Source organism: Cloeon dipterum, chromosome 2 (assembly GCF_949628265.1).
Source record: "Cloeon dipterum chromosome 2, ieCloDipt1.1, whole genome shotgun sequence".
Lineage (NCBI taxonomy): Eukaryota > Metazoa > Arthropoda > Insecta > Ephemeroptera > Baetidae > Cloeon > Cloeon dipterum.
This window is the reverse complement of record NC_088787.1, coordinates 34,527,572-34,550,088: the sequence shown is the minus strand read 5'-3', so window position 1 is coordinate 34,550,088 and position 22,517 is coordinate 34,527,572. Positions and strand designations below refer to the sequence as shown.

The 22,517-nt window shown below is 38.9% G+C and overlaps 1 protein-coding gene and 2 long non-coding RNA genes across 4 annotated transcripts; 1 reads left to right on the top strand and 2 right to left on the bottom strand.

The window, feature by feature from the left end:
* The first annotated feature begins 10,623 nt into the window (after positions 1–10,623).
* Positions 10,624–13,589, top strand: LOC135936405 (uncharacterized). 2 transcript variants are annotated; one of them, XR_010574331.1, is made up of 5 exons: positions 10,624–10,813; positions 11,095–11,316; positions 11,716–12,013; positions 12,170–12,324; positions 12,386–13,589. It is a non-coding gene; the product is annotated as an uncharacterized LOC135936405 (long non-coding RNA). The 2 variants fall into 2 exon arrangements; XR_010574330.1 differs by having other exon boundaries at positions 11,095–11,319.
* A 788-nt stretch (positions 13,590–14,377) lies between these two features.
* On the bottom strand, positions 14,378–15,562 carry LOC135938204 (uncharacterized). The gene is made up of 3 exons (XR_010574620.1): positions 15,352–15,562; positions 15,053–15,248; positions 14,378–14,992 (listed from the first exon to the last, which is right to left on the bottom strand). It is a non-coding gene; the product is annotated as an uncharacterized LOC135938204 (long non-coding RNA).
* Positions 15,563–17,360: 1,798 nt separating this feature from the next.
* LOC135937570 (uncharacterized) lies at positions 17,361–18,956 on the bottom strand. The gene is made up of 3 exons (XM_065480727.1): positions 18,905–18,956; positions 17,520–17,695; positions 17,361–17,462 (listed from the first exon to the last, which is right to left on the bottom strand). The coding sequence occupies exons 1-3, from the start codon at positions 18,954–18,956 to the stop codon at positions 17,361–17,363; spliced, it is 330 nt and encodes a 109-aa protein (XP_065336799.1).
* Positions 18,957–22,517: the final 3,561 nt, after the last annotated feature.

Below are 22,517 nucleotides of genomic sequence, written 5' to 3'. Positions count from 1 at the left end.
AGCTAAAATAACAACGTAGTGAAAAGAGGTTGTTGCAACAAATTGAAACAAAGAGACACAAGTCATTCTAGATGTGGCTTGGGTTTTATTATTCATGATACAAGTCTAAAGTCTGTAATTTTTTATGAAAAACTCGCAGAATTAAATTAACCAGAATCGGATTTTATTTTAATTTACAAAAATCAGAGCAACAAATCAATTTCTGTGCAAATTTGAATCAGAACATAAACGTACAAGTTTGACAAAAAAAAAGCACAAAATGACATAAAATCACTTCCAGCTGGAGATTTTCATTCGAGATTTTGTCCATGTTGTTTCTGTGATGAAATATTTGCAATGCGCATCGACTGAGACTGAATTGGTTGTAGAAGATCAAACACTCTCATAACCCAAATCAGACTCGGTCAATGAAAAGCAATAACACAGGCTGAATCCTCTGCGTGTCAGGCATCTGATGATGAAACCAGATTTTTCAAACGGACAGTCCACGATTCTGCAACAAAAGATAAGAAAATATGATTAATAACACTGTGAGAGTTGAAAAAAAATTAGTTAAAAAATAATGGTTATATCAGATTGGTTTCTCGTCACGGCATTGCTCAACATATCAAGGCATTTTCCTTACAAGCTAGTACATAAATACAACTTAACAAATAAATAATAACAAAACAAAAATTAAATAATAACATGGTAACAAAAAAGAAAAATGCTGTCCGTCTATTGAAGTTCTCTATAAATTAATAAATAAATAACAACAAAGAAAAAAATCAACAAAAAAGAAACATTAATAAAAACGTTGAATCCGGGGAAAAGAAATAAAAACTGCAGCAAAAAACCGCGTTAAAAACTTGTACTATTCGTGCATTGAGCGTCAACAAAATAAGAAAATAAACTCGTAAAATGACTAGAATTAAGTTTCGGTTACTATCACAGTCCGTTTCATGCCTTTAGTCTTCTGAGCAATAATAACATATCAGTGCGCACCAGGAATCATTCATCACGTATTAAAGAATAAATATAAAAAGTCTAAGATTTAATTCTCACCTTTTTTATATATGCTGGCGCGCTGTGTTGGACACAACCACCCCGTTCGCCAGCCATCCGAATACTGAAACGAATCCTTCTCATTCTCCCTTCTCTCGCTTCCCCCTCTTTGTAGCGTGGCCGAGGCGCTCTCTCATTGGTCAATCTTTGATTCTCTCCTCTCGCAGGTGAAGCCCAAGTTGAACGGAGCGCGGGAAAAAAATCACGCGAAACTCAACAAACGTGGATCCGAAAATTTAAACAAATGAAATATTTATTTGTCTCGAAAGGGGCATGCAGACATTAATATAAATTTAAATTCCTTGGCGTTCCTAATTTTTTAATCAATTACAGCACTTTTAACAGTTTAAAGTGGATTATTAGTACATTTAAAAAATAGAAAACTTTTTGATTTGTACAATTGAATAAAAAGTTGTTCGATAAACAATTTCATCTACAATGTAAAAATTCTAATTTCTCAAATTTTCTCCAAAATTTCCACGGGAAAATCTAAAGTTTGAGGTAGGAGTTGTCAAAATAATCTTTATTGTGCATATTTTTTCTTTAAAATTGTCGTTTTGTGCCTCAACTAAAAATGATCCGACAAATTTTCAAGTCGAGAGCATGAGAAAATAATTAATAAATTATCGAGAACAGGCCTACAGCAAACTGGTATAAGTTGAAAAACCCCTTTTTAACCACTGCACTGCATTTAAACCCTTTTCAACACTGTTAGGGTTCGATTTCTTGCCTGTTCTCTCGGTCTTTTTTGACCTCAAGGGTACGCAAAAGCAGGGTTCGAGGGTGAAAATTAACATATCGTGCAATTTTGACCCCAATTTTATTTTATTCTATTTTCAATCAATCTTTTAATTTGGCTGATTTGTTGCAAGAGTTGAAGTTTCCAGAAAAAGAGTTTGCTGGGGTAATTCTCCTGCCAAAAAAGCAGCTGCCGCTTTGCAGGGGCAAGGAGTGAACAAAGGCATCCAGGCTGAGCGCGGAATGTGCTAGGGGGGAAAAGTACAGCCGGTGCTAAATTTAGTGCCGCCGCGGCCAAGAACGACAACCAGTCTCTTTCCCTGGCGGCCTTCTGGCCATTTTTTCTCGCTTGACTTAATTAATTGTGGAGCGCCTGTAATAATTCGACTGGCGGCCAGCAATTTTGTGAAAATCCTTGCACAGTAGATAATTCAGTTTCAAATAATATTTTTAAATTAAAAATTCTTGTGCAATGATATATCCTTCCTTTTCCGCAAGGGTAAAATTCAAGTTGAGCAAAGACAAAAGACGTGCTATTGGATATCAATTAATTAATTATTTATAACATCAATTTCAAGTAGTCACATGCAACTAAATAATTTAAATTTTACTAGTCTACTTTTTAATATTTACTTTAATGTTTCTTATGCATTGTATTCATTTTCTGGTGAATTTTTCTTCCCTCATATTTTTTGTTTGATATTTTTTGTTTAATTCTGGAGCCAAATAACCTATTTTCTAATTTGGGGCTGCAAACGCGAGGCAGCCGAGTAGATATATTTTTGGAGCACGAAAAAAAATAAAATGCTTACTCATTCTCCCGCACAGCTGCATGCCAAGGGAAAAACACAAAAGAGGTTGTTGGAATGCGCGATGGGTCTTTGTGTCGCGTTTACTTTGACAGAATCGAGCTGGTAAAGGGTTGATACAGGCAGGCTCATAATTCAATGCCCGGGTGGCTGACGTGGAATGTATAATTTAATACTGAATATTATTAAAATTAAACTAAACGGTTCATTTTCATTTGAAATTGGTAGTCTATAATTCACAATCCTATTAATGAGCCACATTCCGTCAAAGCAACAAATTTCTGTCCGGGGGTCGATGGATTTTGATGAATTTTTTTTTGCGGTAATTTGGCCCTAATTGTACTACAATACAATTGAGAAAACTCCGACTTTCCAATTTTTGCGGGTTTTGCGGGCGTTAAAGGGTCAAAATCTGGGAATTTTGAGTACTTCATAACTTTGCTCAGGCTCAGGGTGGTCCTAGAACAAAAATTAAAAAACCCGCAAACTCGTCTTAACAAGACAAACAACTTTTACATTGACCTCAAAGTGGTAGGTCAAAGGTCAAGGTCATAAAAATTGATTTTTTTATTTTGAACTCAAATTTGAAAATGAATATATCGAAAATTTTTATTTTTTTCATGACCATTTTGTAGAGCATAAAAAATTGAGTTAAATACGTTAAAATTTGGAATGGCGTTTTGCCTCATTTTTTTAATAAAAAATGAAAACTTTGAAAAACCTTGTTTTTCGAGGTTGGTAAAAAACGATGATTGACCAAATCTCGACTTCTAGTCATCCGAATTTAAAAAACCGCATACCGTTAGACTCCTCTCAACGTCCCTAAGTGCATTAAAGGGGTATGAGACCCACCAACCCCCAACCCCCTTTTAACCCCCTAAATAACGTGAAATTTAGAATTTTTCGTCCGTTTCAACACCTTATCATGACGTTGACGAGTAATTGTCTCCTTCAAACCAATTCAGCTACTTAGTTCACTCAAAGATGAGTCAAATGGAACTTATTTTTTGTAAATAGGACCACCACAACCTGAGATTCGGGTGCACAAAGATTTTTTTCCAAACGCAAAGCAATAAAATTCTGGATGATCGACCAAATCTCGACTTCTAATCATCTGATTTTGAAAAACCGCATACCGTTAGACTCGTCTTGACATCCCCAAGTGTACTAAAGGGGTATGAGACCCACCAATCCCCAACCCCCATTTAACCCCCTTAATAACGGGAAATTTAGCATTCTTTCGTCCGTTTCAACACCTTAGCACGACGTTGACGAGTAATTGTCTTCTTTAAACCAATTTAGTTACTTAGTTCACTTCAATACGAGTCAAACGGTACTTAATTTTTGTAAATAGGACCACCTTTTTGTGTTTTGTTCGAGATTTGGTGCTCACCGAGCATTTTAATGCATCCGCGTCTTAATAAAAAACTTTATGCCACACAAATATCAGGTTGTAGTGGTCCTATTTTCAAAAATTAAGTATCGTTCGAATCGTTTTGAAGTGAACTAAGTAAATGAATTGGTTTGAAGAAGATAATTACTCGTCAACGTCATGATAAGGTGTTGAAACGACCGAAAAAATGCTAAATTTCACATTATTAAGGGGGCGAAATGGGGGTTGGGGGTTGGTGGGTCTCATACCCCTTTAGTACACTTGGGGATGTCAAGACGAGTCTAACGGTATGCGGTTTTTCAAAATCAGATGATTAGAAGTCGAGATTTGGTCGATCATCCAGAATTTTATTGCTTTGCGTTTGGAAAAAAATCTTTGTGCACCCGAATCTCAGGTTGTGGTGGTCCTATTTACAAAAAATAAGTTCCATTTGACTCATCTTTGAGTGAACTAAGTAGCTGAATTGGTTTGAAGAAGACAATTACTCGTCAACGTCAAGAAAAAGGTGTTGAAACGACCGAAAAAATGCTAAATTTCACATTATTAAGGGGGCGAAATGGGGGTTGGGGGTTGGTGGGTCTCATACCCCTTTAATGCACTTAGGGACGTTGAGAGGAGTCTAACGGTATGCGGTTTTTTAAATTCGGATGACTAGAAGTTGAGATTTGGTCGGTCATCGTTTTTTACCAGCTTTGAAAAACAAGGCTTTTCGAAGTTTTCATTTTTTATTAAAAAAATGAGGAAGAGTGCTCCAGTTTGGTTTTAAATCAGGAGGCAGCTTTAGGAGCGAGACTTGGCGCTCGGTGGAAAGCGAAAAAGAGCGGAGCATCCACGCGCTTTTGATTTACGCGTCAACCGAGAAGCGGCAAGCTTAACTCTGGCAGCTATTTTTCAGACAAAATTATAGGACAGATCAATTCGCCCCATAATTTCGCGTGGCGTTCTCCTCTCGCTTCAATTTTCATTCATAAGCGTCTTGTCAATAAATGTAACAAACAATAATCGTAATTTCCTTTGTTACGACATTTGTTTCGGACCGCTCAATTGAATTAAAATTGGACCAGGCCCGGACTGGTAATCGGGCGCACCGGGCGAAACCCCGGTGGGCCGCAGACCCCAGACCGGCCAATATTTCCCAAACTTGACTGCCAAGCGGCCAAGTCCGTTTTTTACGCTAGAGGGCGCGCAGAGAGAGCAAAACGACGTCTTTTAATATTTTTATTCGTGATTCACGGCCGAATTTGATGTGTATAACCCCACATGTCATGCATTCGATTTTCTTAAAAAAAATGGTGTGTTAACATTTTTTTACCTCAAATTTTATAAATAAAAGCGCCACGAGCAGAACAATGGAATATTTCAAATGTACCCAGTAAAAAATTTGGCGCCAGTCCGGGCCTTCCTGGTGGCCAACAGCTGGCTGATTTTTAAACGTTTAATTTAATTTCAATTGAGCGTTCAGAAACAAATGTCGTAACAAAGGAAATTACGATTATTGTTTGTTACATTTATTGACAAGACGCTTATGAATGAAAATTGAAGCGAGAGGAAAACGCCACGAGATTATTGGACGAATTGAGCTCTTGAGAAATTGTTGGGAGAGCACAGAAATCAATCGAAAAATCTATTCATCATGAAACTTTAAATATTGAAAGGGAAAACTCCTATACTTTTTGGGGTGAACCAATTTTTTAAATTGTTTACAAAGGCAACATCAATCAATTGGTGGTTCTAAATTGAGCATTAAGTATATAACTGCTTTTGAATATTAACATTTTCTCTGAATTCTGTATTTATTTGAGAGAAAAGGTGAACACATGGTCCATGCTAATAACAGTTAATTTCAGTAAATTAGAATTGTTTTGTCCCTTTCAGTGCCTGCTCTGGGGAATTGTGTTTGCGTCAGCTGCATCTCCACGGTTTAATAGTTAAAAATTTAGGGCAACATATTTTCATGAATTCCCACGGACAGTCTTCTTTGTAAAATTATTCAAGGAGCAACTGTACGTGACCCTCTATTCCTTTCCTCTGCGCCTTTGTTCAGGTTTCTTTCGTGAGCCTCCAAATTACAGCGAACGGCCGCGTCTTTGTTAGCTCGGCTTTTGTACCTGAAAGTGCGGCAGCTGTCTCCCTTGACAAAAGCCAAATATATTTTTCTAGCTAGCTGCCAAGCTGCCGTGGCTCTCTTCTGGAAAATTCCACTCTTGCTTCAAGCTCAACAGAGAAATAGGAAAAAAGGAGCGAATTGAACAAACTTTAATTCTTTACCAAGAACATTAGCTATATGTATTGTTCGTGAAAGCGGAAAAATAAATTAACAAATCCCCTGAATGTCACATTGTTACCTTCTCTTCCTTTTAATAATTATTGCAAGTAGTCGAAATGTCAGAGAGCCATTGAAAACGAGTATAATTGTGACATAAGTATTGCACGCGGCTTGTTGGCGGCGAGGCCAGCTGGGAGACAAAGCAAATTTTAATAAACTCTCCTTTTAGCTCCGCAAGTGGCGTGAAAAGCGTGTCGGGCGGAAAGAATAAACGAGATTGGCAGGCGCAAGAGAAACAATGTAAATTATATCAGACTTTTTTTGGGACGAGAGTTGTGATTCTCTCGTCGTCAAGACCAACGCTTCGTATTTTAATCGATTTAAATTTCATGATATTATTTGAATGAATTTTCCTTGCGAGTGAAAACTAAAAAATAAACGGGGCATGCACTTCAAAGCAGCAAAAGAGGATACAGAAGACAGAGACTGATTGTCGCTCTTGGGCCAGCGGCTAATGGACGAAATATTTATGGTATCATCTGTACTTTTTCCCCTGCCTTCCGCTCCGCCGCCGCTATCTAACAATAAGCCTTTTTGTTATGCTCTCCTCTTGAACCTGAAATAGTGCTGCTGTTCTGTTGGGACGAGAAGCGCATATAAGACGAATTATACCAGTTGCCAAGCAATTCTCTTTCTCATGGAAAATTCCACCTTTAGAGATAAATTGAAAAAAGGAGGAAATTTCATAGATTAAAATGAGTAATTATTGTTAATTTGCATCGCGATCAAAGTTGTTCTTATGTTTCTAATTAAAATTGATAGTGCTAAACATTTTAAATCAATTAATTAGCGAGAAAATACGGGTTTCTACCCAGCTTGAATTTTTATCATTATAGACCTGTAGCGGTATAACAACGCGGTCTTGCTTTTTGTTGGAAGCCAACAATTGTCGGCTGTTTGAATTATTGTAATTTTGCATTATTGTTTAACAGCAGAAATATGATTTTAAAATAAGAATTCAGTTTTCGTCCGTCAGCCACACGGTGCTGACGTGATTCGTTTAATAGTGCAGAACCCGATTCAAAGGGGTGAGTCCAACCGTCAGTTAGCAAAAGAATTTATCACTTATTATTGTAAAACAATTTCAGTTCTTGTATTTGATTAAGCATCCGATCGGATTTCCAACTGTAAACCAATACACCAACCAAATTCTTCATCTGAATTCATCGGTCTTCATCATTTCAACCCTCTTCATATCTCCCAAAGACCCAAGCTCTAGCAAAAAACACGCATTCTAACTGACATTTTCTAGCCCAAAAGGTGTTTTTCGTCAGGTTTTATGAAAAAAAAAATAATTTTAAAATTTGATTTTATATATTTAAATCTCACCCCAAACAGTCTAATGTTTTCAATTGTTTAAATCACAGTTTTCGTGAACAACAAAAAGCCAAAACTGAGCAAAAATAACAGTTTCTGATCATTATAACTGATTTAAAATACATATTAAAAATAGACAAAAATCAAAGTACACTCTTGTTATTCGAGATCAGCGATTTAAATACAATAAAAAATAGCAAATGGAATTGTGACAGTAAAGGAGACAGCAGAAAGGCGTTTAACCAAAAATAAAAAAGTGGTCGGGTTCTCAAGCCAGCAGTTAAATTTAATTAATTACGCCTGCATTGCGAACACTAAATACCGGAGATGGAATAATTTGGATTAAGGAACACAGATTTAGCAAATTAGGCAAGTTGATGAGGAATAAAAATGGAACACAGGCAAAATTCCAAACTTGTAAAAATAATGGCTATTTGAGTGCGAAAAAATTGAGAATAAACACGGCTCAAATCGATTGTTCCCAAAAAGCAGAGAAAAGCGCTCATCGTTGAATTTTGGTGCCTGCCAGGGAGACGGAGGCTCACAATTCGATCGCCGGCCCTACAGCGCTTAAATATTTCAACGTGAGTAATTAGAGACCTCTGTTCCGGTCTTCAGGCCCCGTTTGATTGCTGCCTCTTAAAATAAATCAGGAATGATTATTGGAACCGCAATTAACCATTTAAAATTATCACGAAACTCTCGTTTCGTATGAATTATTTTTTCTCCGGAAAAAAAGGATTGATTCACCAATTGGATAAAATATTGTTAAGCTCCTTTGTAACGTCACAGGAATAAAGGAATAAATAATTTATTTATTTTCAGAAAATTTATCGAGAGTTTAGATTGGAAAAAAATCGAGAATTTAATTTCGCTTTTTTTGTTAGGGCAGCGTCCAACTGAATCTCATCTATAATTTTTTGCTCTTGAAACTGAAAATACGAAGTTAATGCTAAGAGTGACCGAGATTTGTAGAAAAGAAAGAGGACATTTGAACCAGCGCCAAGCAGTTTGCTTTTGAATGCCAGAGGGCTTGCCAATTTTGCAAAGCGCAAAAGTGCAGCACTTCCTTTTTAGAGTAAAAACTGCCAAAAACTCAATTATTTATTTTTTATACTAAAAATATTGGAGCCTTGGGTAAAATATTGGGTTTTATTGGTTTTTTAGCGCGGTTAAAACCGTAAAAACAGGGTTGGTTTAATCCAGCTTGGGACAATCAAGAACCTTGCCCAAATTTGAGGTCAAAAGTTCAAATGATCTTCAAAATATTTATTTTCCTCTACTTTGAAAAAAACATGAAATAACTTTTCTCGAAATTTATCCAAAAATATGCTTGTAATAACTCAAATCGAGACTTTTTACAGGTTCAGAAACCACGAGACTGATCCTTTTTGAACGAACAACAGATAAATATCCTGGATTTTTGCGTATTTTTAAAATGAGACCGGGAATCGTAAAGAGGACCGATTTCAGGGTGAGGGCACCCTGAAAAAGGTCGTCAAGGTTAGTCAGGTGATATGACTCGGCGAGACCTTTCATTTTAGGTTTCGTGACTTAAAATCCATCAATCCGTCGAATTATTATACGAATTATACAAACTGAACACGAGAGCTCGAGTCCCAACCGAGGGGCGTCGACTGGCCCAAATTAATAGCTCGGTTTCTATGGGTCGTAGAGTTGGGAACGCCTAGGAATTTAAATTTATATTAATGTCTGCATGCCCCTTTCGAGACAAATAAATATTTCAAATTTTCGGATTCACGTTTGTTGTGTTTCGCGTGATTTTTTTCCCGCGCTCCTTTCAACTTGGGCTTCACCTGCGAGAGGAGAGAATCAAAGATTGACCAATGAGAGAGCGCCTCGGCCAAGCTACAAAGAGGGGGAAGCGAGAGGCGAAAGAAGGGAGAACGAGAAGGATTCGTTTCAGTATTCGGATGGCTGTCGAACGGGGGGGTTGTGTCCAACACAGCGCGCCAGCATAAAAAAGGTGAGAATTAAATCTTAGACTTTTTATATTTATTCTTTAATGCGTGATGAATGATTCCTGGTGCGCACTGATATGTTATTATTGCTCAGAAGACTAAAGGCATGAAACGGACTGTGATAGTAACCGAAACTTAATTCTAGTCATTTTACGAGTTTATTTTCTTATTTTGTTGATGCTCAATGCACGAATAGTACAAATTTTTAACGCGGTTTTTTGCTGCAGTTTTTATTTCTTTTCCCCGGATTCAACGTTTTTATTAATGTTTCTTTTTTGTTGATTTTTTCTTTGTTGTTATTTATTTATTAATTTATATAGAATTTCAATAGACGGACTGCATTTTTCTTTTTTGTTACCATGTTATTATTTAATTTTTGTTTTGTTATTATTTATTTGTTAAGTTGTATTTATGTACTAGCTTGTAAGGAAAATGCCTTGATATGTTGAGCAAATAATGCCGTGACGAGAAACCAATCTGATATAACCATTATTTTTTAACTAATTTTTTTTCAACTCTCACAGTGTTATTAATCATATTTTCTTATCTTTTGTTGCAGAATCGTGGACTGTCCGTTTGAAAAATCTGGTTTCATCATCAGATGCCTGACACGCAGAGGAATCGGCGTATGAATATGTACTTGCCTGTTTCATTTTTGTAAGTGAAATAAAGATAAATTAAATTAATTAAAATTCTTTTGTTAATCTCATGTCAATCTTGTTAGTTTGTTGATATTTAATCAAAATTTGGTGGCAGGCCTGTCCTGAATTGGACGCTTTCCCAATCAGCCAGTCATTGGCCGCCAGGCGTAGTGAACTTGAATTGAATGGATACACGGGATGCACCGACCTGTGCTGCGCGTGCTGCTCTCATCACGATACAAAGAAAATAAATTTAATGCGATTCTTTCGCGCTTCTTTCTCTCTTGAGCCAGTCACGAGACACAGTTGGCAGCGCTGTTCCTCGCGGGTCGCTGATCCAAGCGATGACGTCACTTACACTACTTCTTGCCCCTCAAGCTGACACGCATGCGCTCCAAGCTCACTTTTGTTTTGCTTGTCGCTTGTCTGCCGCCATATTGTGTTTGTGTTCGAGATAACCGCGTTTGCATAACTTTTCCGCTCCTTCGCCTTTGGTTTTGAGACGCATAGGCGCTGAATTTTGGCAGCAGTTTGCTCTCGAGAATCTGTGCTCCGCGCTGATGGTAAGTTTAGGGGATTAAGTTGCGCGATTCTCTTTACACAAGCGAGTTAAAAGTGAGGCTTGGTAACGATTATGATATGACCACGGCCGCGTCTGATCATCGTATTTTTGTTGATAAATTAGGGAAATTGCCTACGCACAGAGGGAATTTCGGTGATATTTCATTGCGGGAATTCACCAGCAGTGGTCTGCTGGACCTCACATTATTTCCGACGCGTTTTGTCTGACTTGATTAAAGACTAAATATGTATATTTTTGTTTTGGCATCGTTGGATGATGCAGATGCAGAGGCCTCTTTCCTTCCCAAAGCTGCGGCCGAAGGCTGTGGTGATGACTTGTTCATTCTTCAGGGAGCAAAACAGGAGAGCCAGCCAGCGCTTGGAAAAGAGCCGCGTGTCGTTGCCACACGCATTCCAGAGCTGGACGCCCTTGCCCTGGGTCCTGCTCCTTTCAGAGGCCAACGAGGAAACCCACCAAGAGACCCTGAACCACGCTTGGTTGCTGGTGGTTGGAACTTTTCTTGCTATAAAATTTAATGAGTTTTTCTATTTAAAATGCTAATCTTCAAACTGATGATGAAAGAAGGGTTTCCAATAAATCCTTTTTAAATAATTTAAAAGTTATATACCGCAGTTATGGCAGTGCATTAAGTGCTTGCTTCCAAAAAAACATTAAAATTGATTTATTGCGACAAACTGAGGATTTAAAATACTAAAAAATTCGCCTGCTACCAAATAACTGTTAAAATGATTTAAAGCTTGAATGCTCATTAAAGTGACTAGATATCATTTTCTAGAAAATTCTTCACAAGTCGGTGGAAATATCAAATTTTTGTTTTGCACCTCCTTTTTCCAATATTTCGGCTTCATGCAGATGGCTAATTTTTATTCTTGTCGGTTTCAGCGACTTGAAGATCGCCCTCTGACCTTCACTGAGCAGCAGAAACTCCTTATATGTGGAAATGGAGTTGGTGTGTCAGGAGGCAAAAGGCTTTTCGGAAGATGGACCAGCAGCTAATGGCTAAGCTGCAGAAGCTGCGTTGAGAGCTGGTGGCTGCGCGAATCTGTGAATAGATTGGAGGCACTGCAGACTGGGTGCGTGCGCCCGGCTACCTGCATCACGACTATAAAATAATCCTCTGTTGCTGCTTGCTCCATATCTCAAGGGAGACCAGGCCAGCGCCATCGACGCCCTTCAGAAGGTCAATCACCACCTTTATAAGAGAACTGCTGCTTTGATTTTGATATTTGAAGTCTATCAATCTTAATAAGCATGTAGTAATTTGGAAATCGACTAATTTAAAACAAAAATATTGAAATACTTGTTTAATTTTATGTTAAAATGTTTTATTTTACAGTAAACGCAGAGCTAGACTAGCTGTACCCCAAGAAACGCACCAAGGAACTGGAGAAGCCAGCGTTACGGCGCAATTGGTGTCTATCCGCTCAGCTCAGCGAGGCCAGTCTCGACTCTCGGCGTCCCCGGCCCTTGAGTCTGGGTTGCCGTCGCTTTGTGAGGGTTTCTCTTTTAATTTTCAGCCATTTAACCATACTCAAAACCTCAAATTGTGTAGCTAGGTCCACCCGTTCAAGTGAACCCCTGGCCAGGGAACAGGCCAAGAAAATCAGTTCCTCTGAGGCTAAAGCGTGTAGACGTGGCGCCAGTTGAAAAGACTCGACGCCGTCATTACGTGCTGACCGTGGCGCCAAAAATTTTCACGACCTTTGAGGGCCTCTTCAACAACTAACTGGTGGCGCCCAACAGGAAGCGTGAGGCCCTCACCCTGGCCGCCACTTCCTGTCGCAAGCTCAACCACGCCCCAGTTTTTTTCCTGGCATCTGTTGCATTTGTTGCATAGGCGCAGAATGCTAGTTACAGGCATCCTCGAAGCCATTTTTAGTAGAAAGTTCCAATTTTTTTAAATAAATTCGCAACCAATGGCCATGTCTCTGAAATTGACCCATTTTTCAATTTCAGCTGCGGCTTTGCACAAAGGTGCTGATGAAGTAGCCAGATTAGACGTTATAGACGAACAGTGCTTTAGAGGAGGCGTTGAACCTTTCCTTTTGGCAGAGATGCTGGAGGACCACGCAATTGCGCTGCTGCAGCGCCACATCATCACAATTTTTTGTCTTGTACATTTTCGGTATGTTTAACCGAGTGGCGCTGGCGCAGGCGGGAGCAGATAAGATACAGACTGCGCAGGGCAAATCCAGCAGGTTGATGAACTCGCCATGTTGTCTGTCAAGGCCCGGCGTCAAGGATGCCGACAAGAGCTTGACGTTTAAGAAGCCTTTGACAACAGCAACATGGACAAAATGTCCCCTGATTTGTTGAATTTGACCTTTGAAGCTTCAGTTTATTTTTTGTCATCAGCAAATGACTGTATAAATATTTTTAATTGAAAAATTCTTTATTATATTTTCAATTAGACGAAGGCGAAGGCGCAAACTGGCCCAAAATCTCGTATATTCTTCGTTAATCAAAATAATTGGATAAAGGGTAAGAAGGGGCCATGTTAAGGATGGCTGGAAGGTGTTCCTCGCGGTGCTGCCATACGTGTTGATGACCAGAGCCCTTGGGCCATCGATGCGGATGTCGAGGAGTTCCGCCTGCTCAAAGTCCATCTCTTGGTCGGTGATGTCGGTTGAGGCGAGGCAGCGGCCGCCCCTGCGCTGTTCGCATCATCACCCGTATTACTGAAATTTCGACTTCTGAAATCCTGTTATTACTTTTTTTGTAATCTTCTTTTCTCAATACAAATATAACTATTTCAATCTGAGATAATTATTCGTTTTATTATTATTTCTACAAGATTATATTAACCCAAAGGAATGAGCGAATCACAGCGATCTTGAGAAATATCGGTCAATACTGGGCGATGTACCGAAATCGCACCGTGTTTACGGATAGGAAAATATCGATTAATCGCCCAGTATCGACTGGCGTTCCAAGGAAGCGTTGCCGTGAGCCATTCCCCCTTAATATCCTACTTCATCAGGCCTTTGCTAAAAGGTAAGGAGGGGAAATAGTAGGTACAAAAGTACCTCCTTGTATCGCATGCCAGCCTGGTATCAAGTGCCTTATTTTGAAGAGAAAAAGCAAGCATGGCTCTCTTTCTGGCGTGAAAATGCCCCACTTGTATTAGGTTAGCTGGCTAGAGGAGGAGGTACTCAGAATACTCCTTTTGATACCTTCTACAGCCTCATGCTGACCGCGTACACAACCTCGATTAAAGCGGTTTTAGCATAGGGATCCCGTTACATTAAAAATGGAGCGTGTTGTATCCAGCCAGCAGGAGATCGTAGAGGGTATCAAGCGGTGTTTTTACCTCCTCTTGCTGCCTGCGTACCTGATACAAAAGCCCGATTTTAACGGAATAAAGACGTAGACACTGATGCTTGCTATTATTGTATTTTCAGGTGAAAACAGCTGGTAGGTACCTCCTCGGCTAGTTGGTGCTCTCCTTTCAAATAAATACTTCATTTTTGCGTAATATTTGTTTATTCTTGAAAATGCCATACAAATAAATAATAATATAATAGCACAAGAGTACATAATTTCGAGCAATAATTATTAAAAAATACAAAATTTTCAATAGAAAGCGTTTTACAAAATATCTGTCAATACTTGGCGATATATCGATACTTCCCTATTCTTTAACGGCGGGATATCGACTTTTCGCCCAGTATCGACCGATACTTTTTACAAACGCTTGCCGTGATCCGCCCTCTTTCGGGAACGATTACAATCTGTCCTAATTTCCAAAAATAGCTAATGGGATTAATTAAAAGTTGACCTAAATGCTCAATTGGCTGGACAGGTACGTTTGAAAATTACAATGAAACATCTGCCTAAACTGCAAAATAATTTTGTTGCAAATCTCACCTGACAGGGGCATTATGCGACGCAAACAAATAAGCCGGCAGAGGAAAAATTCATTTCGTTTTTTTTCCATTTTTGAATAAGGAATAAAGTACAACAAATTAAAAAATGTTTTCATACAAAAATTTAGTCGCCGCCAGCTAGCTGTTGAAGAGGCCCTCGTCGGTCTTGAAAATTTTCGGCGCCACGCTCAGCACGCAATGACGGCGTCAAGACTCCACGCTTTAGCCTCGGACGAACTGATTTTCTTGGCACATGCCACCAGGTGGTTCCCTCGAACGGGTGGACCTAATAGCTACACGATTTGAGGTTTGGAGTATGGATAAATGGCTGAAAATTAAAGAGAAACACTTACCAAGGGACTGCAGCCCAGAATATAGGGCCGTGGACGCCGAGAATCGAGACTGGCTTTGCTAAGCTGAGCGTCAACACCAATTGCACCTTAACGCTGGTCGACACCAGCTTCTCGATCCCTTGGTACGTTTCTCGCGTCACAGAGAGTCTTCACAAACGTCCTGCCCAGCGCTAACCACCGGATGAAACGTTTGAACCTGAAATTAAAAATGCTTTTCGTTACTTTCTACATTTTTAAAAGTGTGTTACTATTATTAAGCAATGAACTTTAATATAATTCTAAGAGAGGTGGTGTTTCACCTTTCAAAGGGCGTCGATGGCGCTGGCGTAGTCTCCCTTGAGGTGGACCAGCGCCTGTATCCACATCTGCACCCAGTCTGCACCTCGTCCTATCTATTCACAGATTCGCGCAGCCGCCAGCTCTCTACGCAGTTTCTGCTTTTCCATCAACTTGAACGCCTTTTGCCTCACGACGCAGCGCCTCCATAATTATGCAGACTGCTCAGGGAAGGCCAGAGGGCGATCTTCATGTCACTGAAACACACAAGAATAAAAATGAACCATCTGCGTGAAACGGATATACCGAAGGAAGGAGGTGCAACACAGAAATTCAATGATTCCACCGGTTTTAGTGCTGAATTTAATAAGAAAAATATCAACGACACTTCTGTGAGCATTCAGCCCAAATTCTTGTAAAATTTATTGGTCGCAAAGAGTAATATTGTTTAGTATTTTTAGTTCCTCGTTTTCCCGAGTTGAAATATTATTATTTTCACTGCCGGCACATTTTGCACCGTCATAACATAAATTTATGGTTAGTTTGAAGACCAGCATTTAAAGAAAAGAGAAAAACTGATATTTCAGGACAAGAATAGTCACCTGGGAGGAAACCTGGTGGCGAGTGATTCAAGACAGTTGGGTAGCGCTTGTAACAGTGTGAGCCACCAGCAACCCACAAGGTTGTTGAGGGTCTTTTGGAGGTTTTCCTCAGTGCCCTCCGAAGGGAGCAGGACCCAGAGCGTACGTCCAGCTCGGGGATGCGTGTGACAACGACGCGCCTCTTGTCCAAGCGCTGACTGGCTCTCCTGTTGAATGAAGTCATCGCCAGACTTCGGCCGCAGCCTTGGAACGAATGAGGCATCTGCTCTGCACGACATCCAACGTCTGCCAAAACAAAGATACATACATAATATTTAGTCAAGTCAGACAAAACGCGTCGGCAATGTGAGGTGCAGCAGGGCACTGCTGGTTAGTTCTCGCAATGAAATATCACCGAAATTCCCTCTGTGCGTTGACAATTTCCATAATTTATCAACAAAAATACCAAAAATACGACGATTCGACACGGCCGTGGTCATTTAATCGTAAGCAAGCCGCATTTTCTCTCGCTTCTGCGAAGAGATTCGCGCGACTTAATCCCCTAAACTTACCCTCAACGCAGAGCACAGATTCTCAAGAATAGGACGCTTGCCAAAATTCAGCGCCTATGCGAATAAAACCCTTTCAAAAACGAAGGCGAAGAAGCGCAAAAAAATTATGCAGATGCGGTGTTTTTAAAGCACAATGGCGACAGACAAACAATGAAGCAAGCAAGAGAAGTGGTGCGCCTGCAACAGTGAATTTTGCGCCATCTACCTGCCAGTAGTGAAAGTGACGTCATTGCTTGGATTAGCTGGTCTCGGCGCTGGCAGCTGTAATGTCACGTGGCTGCTTCGAGAACCACGAGAGATTTGAGCGCGCGCAAAAAGTGTCGCGCGCCGCACAGCATCCCAGATCCCGCGGTTTTGCGACAGAGAAACGAGAATAATCGATTTGTGCATTGTGTCAAAATGCCGAAAAACTCAAAATTCCCAAGATCCATGCTCATTTGATGGTCTGGAAAAATACGATTTTGTGAAAACTCTTTATTTTACAAGTTAAAATAATTACTCAAAGTGTACGTTCCAGGATTTCTCGACTACTCAAAATTTTCTTTTAGTCTTATTCGAAAAAATTACGAATTAAAGTTAGAATTAAATATGTTTTCCAAAATATAATCAGCTCAGAAAATTTAAAGAAATTATTTCCAGTCATTTACAAGGAAATTTATAGCTTTCCCAGCACAATGCTTCAAATAGGAGCATTTCAGAAATTTAAAGATTGATCACTGGCTTGTAAATTCCATTTTTAAATGATTTCCAAAATAAATATAAATAGGATTTTAATTTTGATCACTGCTCAGAATTTAATTATGTATTTAAAAATCACAATTAAGTGGAAATTAATCTGATTAATTTAAATAAATTAATTTCAAAATTAAAAAAGATTTCTTACCTCGAAGGACAATGTTCCTCTCTGAGTCTGCTACTCCTGAAGGGCAAAACCGAGCAGTTCCTGTACGTTTTGTGCAGTCGGCAGTGGCACACGGTCACCTGAAACATTTTTTTAATTAGTTTTTTAAATATTTTTCACATTTTTTGTATTCTTACTGTGATGGAGACGATGAGGAGGGCGCAGGCGAGGGTGCCGACGGCGATGTAGACGCTGTGCAGGTGGTCCAGGTGGATCGAAATCGGGATGTCCAGGGTGGAGGCGACAGGGGAGGCCGGCAGGTACGGATCGGACGGGTGCTGCGGCGTCGGAATCGCCTCCAACACGAATCGATCTAAAATATGGATCAGGCAGGAATTAAATTTTTATCAGAGGAAAAATAAAAAAACAATATATCATGAGAAAAATAATAAATTAGCATCAACGGTGAAGCTTTAAAAATGATTCTGAAAGGCTAGCGAACCGGTGCAGCGGGAAGGACCGACGCGTTGCATACCATTTGCCGCTGCAGCCGTAATAAAATCATGAAAAAAATGTCAAGGATTTTTTTATTTTCTTCAAATCGGGAAACAGGCCGGAATCATGTTTTGTTGCCATCAAGGACAAGATTTTAGAAGCCAGGACGTTTTTAATTCTTGTTGAAGCTCCTCGTGGCTGACTAACGAATAATTTCTTAGAAGGAAAATTAGAAAACGCAGTTTTATACATCCCAGTTGATACTTATTTATTAGAATTTTGTAGTTTTAATGTCAAATAAATTGTAGGAAATATTTAACTCTAATTTAGAACAGAAAAAATATTTTTAAATCATTTAAAATCCACGTTATCAACCGAGATATTATGTTTTCCTGCTCAAATCAAATTAAATAAAAAATTTTGTATGCTATTTTGGAGTGTTACTTTTCTAGAAAATAAAATCATTTTTCATTAGAATAAAGAAGCGAGAAAATGTCGGAACTCGGAAATGTATTCGCTATTTTATTATAATCTGCGCTTTTCTTTTAAATTCGTATTAAACCCTTTATTGCTGCATAATATTTAAAAACATTTCTGAAAAGTACGGTAGGAAAATTCATCGATATAAAATTTTTCGTAATAAATGATGCTCTTATTGAGCAATAACATTTTTAGTGCTCTATATATTTTTGGTTTTTAGTAAATACATTTTTATGGATAAAAATTATTTAATTTAGCTGTTTCCCGAAAACTTAAACAGACCATTATGCTAAATATTCTCAAATAAAATTAAAACCGATGGTATTCTGTTTATTCCCACAGTTAATGCATTAATTCATTCATGAACCTTATCCGGAATAGTGAAAAAAATTGCAGTTTTTACCGAAAACCCTTTTTTATTTAGTTTTATCAAAATTAATTCAAATACATCGGAAATAATGTGTAAAATTTCAAGATGGCTATATGGGAGAGCATTTTTGAGGCAGGTACAAAGTACAAGGTTGTTAATTGTTTAATCCTAAACAAACAACCTGTATACACAGCATCGACTCAAGCCGTCAGGGCCATTCCTTGATCAGCCGCCAACCTCCTCTCATCTCGCTCGATCTCAACACTACTTCCAACTCCTCAACAAACATGTCGACCCTTTGGCTGAACGTGAGACGAGGAAGGACTTTGGACACCTCGATTATCGACCCTGCTTACTACGTCAATGGAGAACCACCCATCTGCATAGCAAGGTCGTGGCACGGCGGCCACCTTCTGCCAGGGTACGTCCGCCTGAGCAGCCATGTGGGGTACTTCGTAGACCGGCGCGAGGCGGTAAAGAAATCCGAGTACCAAATTTTACTGGATGCTGGGAGCCTGGAATGGCAGCAAGTTGGAGAGGGGGACTCCTTGCCAGACAACGCCCTGAAGGTTGGGCAGACCTGCCAGGAATCTTTATACCTTGGGAAAGCTGAAGTTAACGGAGAGGCTTTACTAGGAATGGTAAGACGATTTTTTTGATGAAAAATTATTTTTTGCTTCAATGTTTGTTATAAAAAAGGTCACAGGAAGCGTTTGTTCGGTTGCGACAGACCAAGGAGTTTTTGAGAGCAGAACCTTTTCCATCCTGGTGCGAATGAAGAGTTGAAGGCTGCGGGGTGGTTTCGGGACTTTGCTGAATTTTGATTTATTAACATTTATAAGTATTTTTGTTCTTAAACTATTATGTACTGTTTTTGGAGCATAAAATCGACAATTTCAATTGTAATATTAGCTTCAGATCTGTAGTTCAAAATTAAGTTAGTGCTGAGTAAACAGATATAAATTATAGTAAAAATACAAAGTAGTTTAATTTTTTATATTTCTAGATAAGCGAAGGAAAATATTAGTAAATTTCATTTAAAATTAAGAATAAAATAAAGTTATGTAAGATTAATCCTTAAATTCAAACCAGTTAAATTCAATTAAAATTCATTTTATATAAATTAAATTTGATCACAAAATAGTGCGTTTAAAAATCTAAAGATAAAATTCATAAAGAAACAATATAACAATTAATACATTTTTAAGAAATAATATAACTCAGATATTGTATAAGTATTTGATGTCATGATCCACGTCATTTGCAAGAAATTCCAAAGTTAAATATTTAAATGACGGTCGCAAAAGAATTGTTTACTAGTTATTTATTCTCTAAACAAAATTTATGTACTGTTTATTGTTATTTCACGATTAAACAAGTAGTAGCAGTGCTGCAGGATGGTAATAAAAGGAAATGTTTACCTGCTGGACCTTTGGCCCATAAACAAAAATCTATACACAAACTCGAATCTCCTTCCTTCATTCAGCAATTCACCACAAACCGAGCCACACGCAACTATGGCTTCGATGACTTCGTGGTTGAACATTCGAGCGGACAGAAAGTTGGACGCGTCGAAAATCCCACCTGAATTTTGGGTCAACGGAGAGGAGCCGATTTGGATGGCCAGGACGTGGATCGGCAGAAGCCTCGTGCCAGGGTACATGGTGCTGAGCAGCCAGGTCGCCTATTTCGCCCACGAAGGCCAGGTAGTTACCAAAAAGGAATTCCAACTCTTCATCAGCGGAAAACTCGAGTGGTTGGAATACGAGCAGGGCGATCCTTTTCCCTTCAAGGCCCTTCAGGTCGGCAGGACTGCCCAGAACGAGCCTTTGTTCATCGGAAGTGTCGAGGTGGAAGGCGTCGATTTGTATTATGGAAAGGTGCAACGAAACGTCTGTTACGTTGCGACCGACACAGGCGTCATCGAGAGGACAACATTTTTGGTCCTGGCGATTATGGACTGAAATCTGACCGCGACGACGGAAAAATCTCTCCTGATGGTGCTTTGAATTGAGAGAGGAAGGCTCTCCTGGACGTTTCATGGACAGAGCGCAGGAATGTGGAACCCTTTTTTCTATCTCCGTTTCCGCATCTGCTAAATATTGTTTTTAGCTTACTTTTAGTTGCTGCCTTTTGTTGTTCTTGAAAGTTTTTGTTGGAGCGCAATTTATGTTTCACCATTCAGCCGCACTGAAGTTTAGTTGCGAGTGGGTTGAGCACCCGAAACAGACTGCCCTCTATATTCACACATTTCCGAGTGTTTTGTTTTTGGACAAAAAAGGTTTCATTCCGGCTTGAGTAAATCGTTTTAAGAAAAATGTTTTCTTGTCCGATTTTCAACAAGTTAAAATTAAGAGTTTTTAATTTTGTAAACTGTTCTTCAGAGTTTTGTACTTTTAAAAATGTCAAAGTGTGAAATATATAAGGTTTTTTTAGTTTCTTCCTGACCGAACAAAATTGCCGTAATAAAATGAAGTTTTTGTGTAACGCATAACATTCCGTTTTTTATTTACGATTGAAACCGTAAATTTATTTTAATCAGCACATCCGAAATATTTTATTATTTAGCGTAAATATATTTATGTTTTTGGAGTTGCATACCATTTTTTTATTTCATGAATAAATATTTAAATAAATAAATAAATAAGCTACGATACGGACATAATTCCGCACATAGTTCAAAATGTGTCAAATTATTTAGAATAAAGTGAACCTAATTATATTATTTTTTAAATTAAGCGAACGTGTTTAAGTTTTTTCCGATCACATGACAAGTGTGAGCTTTGCAAATAAATCATAGCAACAAAAAGGAATTTTTCACATTTTGTAATTTTTGCAACTTGAAATCTCGGTTTCTAAGCGTTAGAAATGCAAAAATAATCCACCCTTAGATTAGTCTTAACCTTCTCTAAGCAGCTGAAGGGTTCATCGGGTCATGCTATCCACCCTTAAGTTGCCTCACAGCTTGAAAGATACTACAGAGAGCGGCGGCAGAAACGGCGGTCGCTTATTATCAAAATTGTGGCAATGGGGATGAAAGGGGATGGTGGTAGGCACCCTTTAAATAGTGTCATTGGTTAGAGGAGATTGAGACGAGTCCAATGATGGGTAGTTTTTGCAATTCTGATGCTTTTAGAACCCGAGATTTCGAGTAGCAAAAATAACGAAAAGTAAAATTGTTTTCTATTTTTCGAGATTTTATGTAGTTTGTACCTCCAATTCTCAAGAACTAAGCACCTCAATAGCAAAAACTACCCACCGTTGGACTCGTCTCAACCTCCTTTAAGCAACTGAATTGTTCAAGGGTTGCATACATTCTTCCATTCTTCCCCTTTCTTCCTTTTTGCTGCAATTTTGGTAATAAACGAATACCGCACGTTGCGCCACGCTCAATGTCGCATATTTAAAGCTTTATTGCGGCTTAGGGGTTGAGAGTAAACACTTCTTAACCTATCAGTTCCATAGAGAAAACTAATACGAGTTCAACGACGGGTAGTTTTTGCAACCGAGATACTCAGAACGCGAGATATAGAGTTGCAAAATTTCGAAAAACGTGAAATAAAGTCAATTTTTTTCACTTTTTGTGATCTTTGCAAATCTTAATCTCTGGTTCTAACCATCAGAACTGCAAAAACAACCCACCTTTGGCCTCGTCCCGACTACCTTTGAGCAACTGAAGGGTTCAGGGGGTGCATACACCCTTATAACTTCATCCTCTTTGCCGCAATTTTGTTAATAAGCGACTACCGCTCGTGGCGCCACGCTCACTGCTGCATTTTTAAATCTTTATGGCAACTTAGGGGTGGAAAGAAAACATCCCTTAACCATTCTGCTACTTAGAACCAAATCC

What these genes read in the sequence shown, in the direction of transcription:
- LOC135937570 (XM_065480727.1), bottom strand. Translation starts at nt 18,956, where the DNA reads ATGTTTGTTGAGGAGTTGGAAGTAGTGTTGAGATCGAGCGAGATGAGA. An exon ending in ATCGAGCGAGATGAGAGGAG is followed by an intron (nt 17,696 to 18,904) that starts GTTGGCGGCTGA and finishes TCCATATTTTAG; the next exon opens with ATCGATTCGTGTTGGAGGCG. An exon ending in TCCTCATCGTCTCCATCACA is followed by an intron (nt 17,463 to 17,519) that starts GTAAGAATACAA and finishes AAAATGTTTCAG; the next exon opens with GTGACCGTGTGCCACTGCCG.